This window comes from Diceros bicornis, chromosome 14, assembly GCF_020826845.1.
Source record: "Diceros bicornis minor isolate mBicDic1 chromosome 14, mDicBic1.mat.cur, whole genome shotgun sequence".
Taxonomy (NCBI): Eukaryota; Metazoa; Chordata; class Mammalia; order Perissodactyla; family Rhinocerotidae; genus Diceros; species Diceros bicornis.
The window spans coordinates 54,443,266-54,452,490 of record NC_080753.1 but is presented as its reverse complement, the minus strand read 5'-3'; the positions used below and the strand labels follow the sequence as shown (position 1 = coordinate 54,452,490).

General features: G+C 44.2%; 1 protein-coding gene across 1 annotated transcript; it reads left to right on the top strand.

Annotated features, from left to right (window-relative positions):
- The first annotated feature begins 1,172 nt into the window (after positions 1 to 1,172).
- Positions 1,173 to 8,938, top strand: EDN1 (endothelin 1). The gene is made up of 5 exons (XM_058555255.1): positions 1,173 to 1,742; positions 3,323 to 3,491; positions 5,196 to 5,354; positions 5,511 to 5,624; positions 7,412 to 8,938. The coding sequence occupies exons 1-5, from the start codon at positions 1,679 to 1,681 to the stop codon at positions 7,512 to 7,514; spliced, it is 609 nt and encodes a 202-aa protein (XP_058411238.1). The 5' UTR covers positions 1,173 to 1,678; the 3' UTR covers positions 7,515 to 8,938.
- The last annotated feature ends 287 nt before the right edge of the window (positions 8,939 to 9,225 follow it).

Here is a 9,225-nt window from a genome sequence, read left to right as displayed (position 1 = left end):
ATCTCTTTCCTGTGCAGGGAAGATGCTCTGAATTTATGCCACAGGCCTTACTCAGTGCACCGTGAAAACTTGAGTGGAGCACGGAAATTCTGGCTGCCTCAGTGTTCTCACCTCAAAAGTGACGCTAATTGATAAAGCCAACGTGTTCCATTTATGTTTTGTTTCATACATTACAGCATGTTGTCATCTCTGCAGTAACTGCCCTGTGGGTACCTCAGGGGATATTTCAAGGTTAAATAGACAGGTAATTGCTTTGAAAATGTAAACACGTTATTAAACGTGAGGTATTATCTGATCCCTTTATTCAACACGGGCATTTCCCCCTTCCCAATGCCACCCTCAGTGCATATTTACCTAACCCTCCCCAAGAACACCCCTTCGCCCTGAATGAAGACGCCAAAGGAAAAACAGACCCCGAAAAGGTGTCCCTGTGTAGGGAGTAAATGGAATATTCTGAAGGGCATCCGCCTTTCTTTTGTGAGGCGCCATTCCGTGCCCTTCCTCAGCTCCCACCTCAGGTTGCGTTTCATTCTGTTATTCGGAAGCCAAGACTTTTACTTTTTGTCTCCATAAAACATCCGCCCCTGTAGCTCTTCACCACCCCCTGGCGTTCCTCTCTCGCTATTTCTTAAGATTGGTGCTATTGAACGTGGTCGAGGGGAAAAAGGGTGGGCACAGAAAAAAGCTTAGGGGGGTTCTAATCGTCCTATTGAAAGGATTGGGTGTGTGCCTGAAAGGGCTCTATTTTTTTTTTTGGTTTAAACTTCCCTTCCTTGCCATTCCCTCACCGATCTTTTCCACTGTGAACGCAAAGAACTTGAGCCAAAAAGACTTGGGGGAGGGGGCTCAAAGTAAGAGAAAGGGCAGTAAGGGTGCTCGTTGATCTGCCAAAATACTTTGACCCCAAGTCGGGGGGAGTGAAGAGGGAGAGCGCTCCCCTGTTTGATCAACACTAAAGAAATCGGAGAGACATAAAAGGAAAATGAAGTGAACAACAATTAAAAAAATTCCCCGCTCACAACAATACAATCTATTTAAACTGCAGCTCATACTTTTCATACCAATGGTATGACTTTTCTGGAGTCCCTCTTCTGATTCTTGAACTCTGGGGCTGGCAGCTTGCAAAGGGGAAGCCGACTCAAGCGCCGCACGGGCAGGTTTACCAAAGGTCTCCAGTGGGTATTTTCTTTTTCTTAGCCCTGCCCCTGAATTGTCAGACGGCGGGCGTCTGCCTCTGAAGTTCGCAGTGATTTCCTTTAGAGCCTGGCCTTATCTCCGGCTGCACGTTGCCTGTTGGTGACTAATAACACAATAACATTGTCTGGGGCTGGAATAAAGTTGGAGCTGTTTACCCCCACTCTATGGGGGTTCAATATAAAAAGGCGGCGGAGAGCTGTCCGAGCCAGACGCGCTTCTGCATCTGCGCTGGCGCGAGCGCCGAGAGGGTCCTCGCGTCTCCGCCGCTGTCCCCGCGCGCCACCGCCGCGTGCGTCTCCAGACCGCTCCCGCTGCCTTCTCTCCCGGCAGAAACTTATTTTTCTCCCCGTTAGAGAGCACTTAGGCTGAAGGATCGCTTTGAGAGCTGAATAACCAGAAGCGCTTGGAAGGAGCTGAAGCTGTTTTTCTTCGTTTTCCTTGGGTTTAGCTCGCAGGGGAGAATTTTGATCCCTTTTTCAGAATGGATTATTTCCCCATGATTTTCTCTCTGCTGTTTGTGGCTTTCCAAGGAGCTCCAGAAACAGGTAGGCACGTCGACTTGTAAATCGCTGAACGTTAACGTCTTCTTATGCACCTTCATGCTTTTCTTGCTTCTGTTTTTCCCTCTTTTTATTACAGCAGCTCAGATTTCAAGTGTCTGGGAATTATTGCTCAAAGCTACTTAAGTTTTCTAGTGGAAAAAAAAAATTCCTCTATTGAATACAGTTGCTCCTCTTGCATTAAGATAACATTGCTATTGTTGCGTAGTGTATTTCTTTGGCTTTTAGAAATATAACTCAAGAAAAGACAAGACAGAGTTTAGCCAAATGTATATGTGCAATATATGTGTTCATACGGGTAATAGGACACAGAGAAACTCATATCTTATTCAAATGCTGCTTTAATGTTGTGTTAATGTGTAAAATATTTAAACATTTCAGCTTGAAGCCAAGGAATTTTATTCAAGTCATTCAAGCAATATATGAGCAGTAAAATCACCTGCAGAACAGTCTGCTGAGTAACCCCCCAGGCGGTTTCAGGGTGAAGCAAATGTTTTCTTTAAAATTTGTCATTATTGACTTTAGGTTTCTTTTGGCAGGTTTTTGGCACCCAAAACAGTGTGAGCTCTATTTTCAGTTTTACTCACCTGTCCTGGGAGGGGAGCTGGGATAAATCTTGACTGCTTGAGGATTTAGATAGTACGTGTGCATCTGCCCCTTTCCCTCTTTTAGGGTCAATGCACTTTTTTTGTCTTTTCTTGACCCTGACTAAAGAGAAAGGATGTCAAGGGAATGAAAATCCTGGAATGTGTCTGATCATTTGAAATGTACAAAATTGGGCAGATAAGCTGCATGGCTAACTTGTCAGGGAGAAGAGGCGATGGTGCAGTGGGGACGGGGGAGGCAGCGAATCCCACATGTGCTGTGCTGCTCCCGGGACTCTGAATTCAAAATCCACAGAACCCTGACTAGGTCCCCCGAGCTGCTGCTCAGCCTCACCCTAGGTCAGTGGTTTCTGTGGAGTTGGTCTCCTGAAATGACTATTGTGGAGCTGATTTCTCTTCTTTTTCTCCAATCATCTCCCCAAAGCTCTTGACCTCCACCTGTTTCAAGGAGTATATATCATCCGGGCGACTCCCCTGCCCCACACTAGGTCTGAAGTGGTGGGTGCTCCCCTAAATGGAAGGTCATCCTGCATGGAAAAGTGGCTCTGAATCTAGGAAGAGGTAGTGATTTATTTAGTGTTAGCCAATTTTAGGCCACTGTAGGTTGTGCTGTCCTACTAAGTTCCATGCAGAAGCCAACCCAAATTTCTAGCAGGCAGCATTTCCAAGCATTTCCTTGAAGGCTGCTTCCAGGCGGCTGCTAAGTCCCTTTTCAGGTGTTTGTTTCCATTGCACTTGTATAATCTCTCTGATGGTGGATAAGCCAATGGAGGTAAAGGAGAAGTCATGCGAAGGAGGAAAAATTAAAGTCTGTTTTTCCCTGTGTTTCTTGCTGAAGGCAGGCTGTATGCTTCATGTGCTTTTATCTGCTCTGCTAGGTCTGGCATCAGTACTGTGATCCAGCGCGCCTCGGGGCCTCTGAGGAGACATCTCCCTCTGACCTGCTCTTTCTCTCCCCAGCGGTCTTGGGCGCAGAGCTCAGCACAGAAGCGGATAGCGGAGGCGAGAAGGCCTCTCCCAGTGCACCCTGGAGGCCCCGCCGGTCCAAGCGCTGCTCCTGTTCCTCCTTGATGGATAAAGAGTGTGTCTACTTCTGCCATCTCGACATCATCTGGGTCAACACTCCCGAGTGAGTCTCTAGAGGGCATCGTAACCCTAGCCATTCCCTAGCTCTGGCTTCGCCAGAGACTGGAGCCCAGTTTCTCTAGTCACTTTTTGGAGGAGCTCCTGGTTTGGATTCTGAAGGTAGCATTTCTGACGGCATGAAAGTGCCTCAATAGGGCCAATGCCCCTCTGTTCCTGAAAAGAACAGCACAGCTTGGATCTTAGCAACAGAGGAGAGGGTCTTCTGAGGCCTGTGGCTCAGACTACTCATGACAGGGTAGATGAAAAGAGCTGACCGCAGGCAGGAGCTCCCTACATTTCTGAGGAGAAACTTTAAGTGTGGGGCTTTGTGGGGAATGTTCTTTCAGTGGGATCTGCCTGAAGTTGCTGAGTTCATATGTGGGTTAGCCCAACCTGTGCTCCTGATGGCAGGGCAGAGACTGAAGAGGCAGAAGGGCTTATAAAGAGTTATAATCCAATCCCTTCATTTTACCTATTAAAAAAACCTAAGACCCGGGGCCGGCCCGGTGGCGCAAGCAGTTAAGTGCGCTTGCTCCGCTGCGGCGGCCCGGGGTACGCTGGTTCGGATCCCGGGCGCGCACCGACGCACTGCTTGGCAGGCCATGCTGTGGCGGCGTCCCATATAAAGTGGAGGAAGATGGGCACAGATGTTAGCCCAGGGCCGTCTTCCTCAGCAAAAAAAGAGGAGGATTGGCGGATGTTAGCACAGGGCTGATCTCCTCACAAAAAAAAATAAATAAATAAAAAACCTAAGACCCAAAATGTTGAAGTCACTTGTGCAGGAATGAGTTTATGGCAGAGCTGGATCTAGAACCTGGATGTCCTGACTCCTCCGTCCTTCCCTTTAGGAAAGCCCATTTCAAGACAGCAATAGAAACATGGTCTGTACATTTCTCTTCTGCCTCCAGAGTGAAGAAAGCTGTTTTCCCCCTTTCACTCTGAAAACTAGTTCACCCATCAGAAGCAGTGGTAAACAAAAACATCCCTCCCATTATGGCGAGGGATGACCAAAATGCAAACAAAATCAAATCAAACTAAACAAAACCCACAAGGAGCCTAATACTTAGTAAGGTGATACCTCCAAGGGCAGGACTTGATTCCTTAGGTGAGAATCAAAATGGACACACTGGAGATTACTGGAGAGCCTTCTAGCAGTGAGGCCTTCCACAGTCTTATGATATCATCAAATTGCAAGAGATGTGCAAACCTGGGCGTGAACTGTACACGCAGTAGTGTGTCTCCCTCGCCCCCTCAGGGGCACATTTAACATTATCATATATGACTCGAATTGAAAATAAGTTTCAAAATCTTGTGAGTCATGGTTTTGCTTTGAGGTTCCTCCCCCACAAATAGCTGTTAACGAAATAGAACTCTAGAAAAGGGAGAAAATATGAAACAGATACCAAAGGAGAGACATTATAACTTTAGACAAAAAACAATGCTGCTTGTGTTGAGAAGAAATTGAACTTGGTTAGAGTTGAAATGGAATTTCATTGAGTTAGAAAAACCGGTTTTCTCCCAGTTGGGTACACTCACTCAGGGCCATTGGTGGGCATGTGATCCCAGCTGTTGAATCTCCTAAGTTTCACTACCAAGCGCCGTGTGGTGAGCTCCTTGTGTCCCAATGGAATGAGTTTGCCCCATGGAATGCATCATTTGGAAGACTAATAATTATGCTAATATCTTTGTTTCTCTCTTTTGATAATAGGCACATTGTTCCATATGGACTTGGAAGCCCTTCTAGATCCAAGCGATCCTTAAAGGATTTATTTTCTACAAAGGCCACAGACCACAGGACTAGATGCCAGTGTGCTAGCCAAAAAGACAAGAAGTGCTGGAATTTTTGCCAAGCAGGAAAAGAACTCAGGTGAATAGAAACACTTTGCTTTTGATCAGTTTTACAGCCTCCTGACCTCCTTCCTGTTATGAGGCTGCCTTCTTGTTTAAGAGAGATTAACAGACACATTGAGAACACCTGAAGGTACTGTTGCTGAAATGTTTTTCCCTGTGTGTATTTTAACAGGGACCAAGACACTATGGAGAAAGGCTGGAATAACCAGAAGAAAGGAAAAGACTGTTCCACGCTTGGAGAGAAGTGTATTCATCAGCAGCTGGTGGAAGGAAGAAAAATAAGAAGGTAAGAGGCTTCCACAAACAGCCAGCCCCCATCACCAACGCTAATGGTCTAATCCCCTGGTTATTCTAACCTTGATGGGAAAAGGGCTTAGAAGGAAATAACAAAGGGGATCTTCATGTTCTATAGCTTAAAAAGAGCAAAAGGGGGCCTGCCCCGTGGCTTAGTGGTTAAGTGCACGCGCTCCGCTGCTGGCGGCCAGGGTTCGGATCCTGGGCATGCACCGACGCACCGCTTCTCGGGCCATGCTGAGGTCACGTCCCACATACAGCAACTAGAAGGATGTGCAGCAATGACATACAACTATCTACTGGGACTTTGGGGGAAAAAGTAAATAAATAAATTTATTAAAAAAAAAAAAAGAGCAAAAGGAATCCCTCTCAAATATTTTCTTGAAGGCCTTGAATGCAGACTGTTGCCCACTGTACACTTTAGTGATCTTTAGCATATAGCCCTCAGCCTAAAGGTAGATTTTCCCAACAAGTTATATCTAGAGATACCTTTGTCGTTTAGTCATATCCAGTCTGTGCCTCTCTGAGTCAATATATTTATTGCTTTCCCTGAGAAATTAAAAATCATTTCAGGGAGAGTTTTTTTTTTTTTTTATCAAATCCAAGTGTCATGTATAATCAAGTTCTTCAAAAAGTAGCAGTTATTCGAATGGCCACAGGGAAAATAAAGTCATTAGGTAGGGTTGGTGAGAGTTAGAACATGCTGTTTTTTGGGTTTATTTATATTTTTTTTTTAATAGGGAAATGCATTTGGTGGAGAGCCAATGTCATTCCAAAATCTCTCTCTTTTTCTAGTCAGTCGTGAGCTGGGGCAGAGAAGGATCTGGATTAGGCAATACCGTAGGGTTGCTAGGAGCAGCTCAACAGTGATGTTTTGGAATTCACAAGCTGGAGGGAGGAAAGCTCCTTTTAGATCTGTCACATGTTCTACCTTTCCCTATCATGGTCAGTGGAAACTTTTCCTAGAAATCCAGGGGCAAGAAGTTCCATGATCAAAGTGTTCTGAGCACAGGCCTGGCAGTCATGAACCACCTCTGAGCCGTTTACTGCTGATACATGAGCCATCCTCAGCTGTCTGTGACTTCACACTTGCCAGTGCCCTTTTCATATTTATGATCTCAGGCCACAAATGCTCCCCCAGATTACAAGATTATGTAAACCACAGTTTCTGAACTGACTCGGAAATTATTATTTTTTTCTATTAGTTCCTATTATATCAATTATGAAATCAACATTACAGTTCTTCCCTCTTTCTTTCTCCTGCAAAGAGAAAACATTAAACCTGCAAAAAAAATTTTTTTTAATTATCATAGAATATTTGCTTTGGGCCTTCCTGTACACCTCCTCTGTTTTTATTTCTTTTCCACTAAGTCACCTTTAATTCCTTTTGTGATTAAGAAGACATAAATGACTATTTGAAACCTATGCTGTATTAGTTTCTCCATAGAGTCGCATGGTGGTGGTGGTTGGGCTGGAGCTACAGAAGAAAAGAGAGTATCTCTAGTTTACCTTAAAATTGTATTTGATGCCCAATTCCCTTTAGATATGACCATATCACCCTTCCTCTTTGCCCATCCCCCTCCATTCTAGGCATACGAGGCAGGCTTTATTTTCACTTGAGGTTAGCGAAGAGTAGCATGCTGTTGCAGTTGGTGGTGAAAGTTCAGGAACTAGACTTAGATTTGTTTGTGCTAGATTCTAATCTTAGGTGTGTCTTTTGCCCAGAAATGATTTTTCTTTTTAAGATAACATTTGTTTTCTCTTGTCTTGTTTTAATAGGTTGGAGGCCATCAGCAACAGCATCAAAACATCTTTTCGTATTGCAAAGCTGAAAGCTGAGCTCTACAGAGAGAAGAAAGTGACCCACAACCGAACACATTGATTCCAGATCCTCTGGGCCTGTCTGAAGCCATCTCCTCCGCGGAGAGCTGTGTGCCTGACTCTGCACTCTCTCCACCCTGGCTGGGATCAGAGCAAAAGCATCCTCCCTGCTTAGACCATTTCATGTTCCAGACTGGCAAAGGATCAGCGTCCTAGTTCTAAACATTCCAAGAAAGGTTAAGGAGTCCCCCAACCCGTCTTCATTTGCTTCCATCAGTGGTAACTGCTTTCGTCTCTCCTTGTTGGGGGCGACAATGGACCACTCAAAGAAAGCAGAGAGACGCAGTGACCCGCCAATTAGGGTGGCATCCTCCAGAGGGAGGCAAGGAGATTCCACCTGCTGGTGGGGTTCCTGAAGAGGATCCCAAGGCAGTGTTTGTGTCTCACTCAGGCGCCTGGCACATTTCAGGGAGAAGCTCCAAAGTCCACGCAAAGATTTTCTGAGGAATGCACAAATTGAAAACACTCGAAGGACAAACACTCGAGAAAAAAAAAAAAAAAAAGACTTTGTTCTTTTAATTCATAAAATGCAAAACTTAAAGAAACTGTTACTACTGTAAATCAAGATGTGTTTCATGAATGAGTCTACCTCACTTACCTATATTGCACTCTGGCAGAAGTATTTCCTTTAATTATTGCCTCCTCAAACTCTTCCCCCACCTTCTGCTCCCTCTCCCAACACCCCCATACTAAATCCTAGCCTCGTAGAAGTCTAGTCTAATGTGTCAGTAGTAGATATAACATTTTCATGGTAGTCTACTAGCTCTGATCCATAAGAAAAAAAGATAATTAAATCAGGAGATTGCCTTACCTTGATTTTTGGAAACACAATGGTATAGGGTTGGTTATGAAAGACATTGAAGAGTAAACATTGGTTATGCTTTAAAGCAGTAAAATTATTTTCCTTTACATAACCGGCTAATGGAAGAGGTTGGATTAAATCTGGATGTACTTATATTTTTATAGATATTTATATTCAAACAATTTATTCCTTATATTTACCATGTTAAATATATGTTTGGGCAGGCCATATTGGTCTATGTATTTTTTTAAAATGTATTTCTGAATGAAATTGAGAAAATGCTTTGTTTTGCCTATCAAGGTAACGACGTTAGAAAATAAATATTTTTTTCCCTACTGTACTGGTTTTGAATCATTTCTGAAATTCCCAAGAAGTGGGCCAAAGTGGTAAGAATTATGTAGGGGAATGGTTAAAGATGGTTTCTTAGAAAGGTGACAGTTGAAAAGAAAATAGTCTTGGCTAATTAAAAAAAGAATTTGGTCTATATCTTAAAAGTTGCCTTTAGACTGCATTAATGTAAAAACAAAACGAAAAACCAGCTTTAACGCCTCTGTCATTCCCTGCCTCGCAGCCTTCTGCTTCCCCTTCACCTGAAAACTCTCCAAGGACTTCATCCATTAACTCTGCGTAGGTTGTTAGACAGGATCCAGCAGTTTAAGCTGATGGTGTGGTGAGAGGTGCTTTCTCCATATTAATGGACTGAAGGAAGCAATGGTAAGGTGACCTCTCAAAATGTACCTAGTTATACACAGTTCCACAGAGTTGCTTTGAGGAAATGGCCTGCTCAGAGGAAGGAGGGGCGCCCAAGCTCTTTTTATTTGCTCAGATCAAGAATTTTGTTTATTAAGGAACACTGAGTACCTTTGCTTCTTCATGGTAGCCCAGGCCAGACACAAGCCCGTGGAGGTAG

Bases quoted from the DNA above. Each gene is read 5' to 3' on its own strand.
- EDN1 (XM_058555255.1), top strand. From the start codon at position 1,679: ATGGATTATTTCCCCATGATTTTCTCTCTGCTGTTTGTGGCTTTCCAA. The intron at 1,743-3,322 runs GTAGGCACGTCG...TTCTCTCCCCAG, and splicing joins CCAAGGAGCTCCAGAAACAG to CGGTCTTGGGCGCAGAGCTC. The intron at 5,355-5,510 runs GTGAATAGAAAC...GTATTTTAACAG, and splicing joins CAAGCAGGAAAAGAACTCAG to GGACCAAGACACTATGGAGA.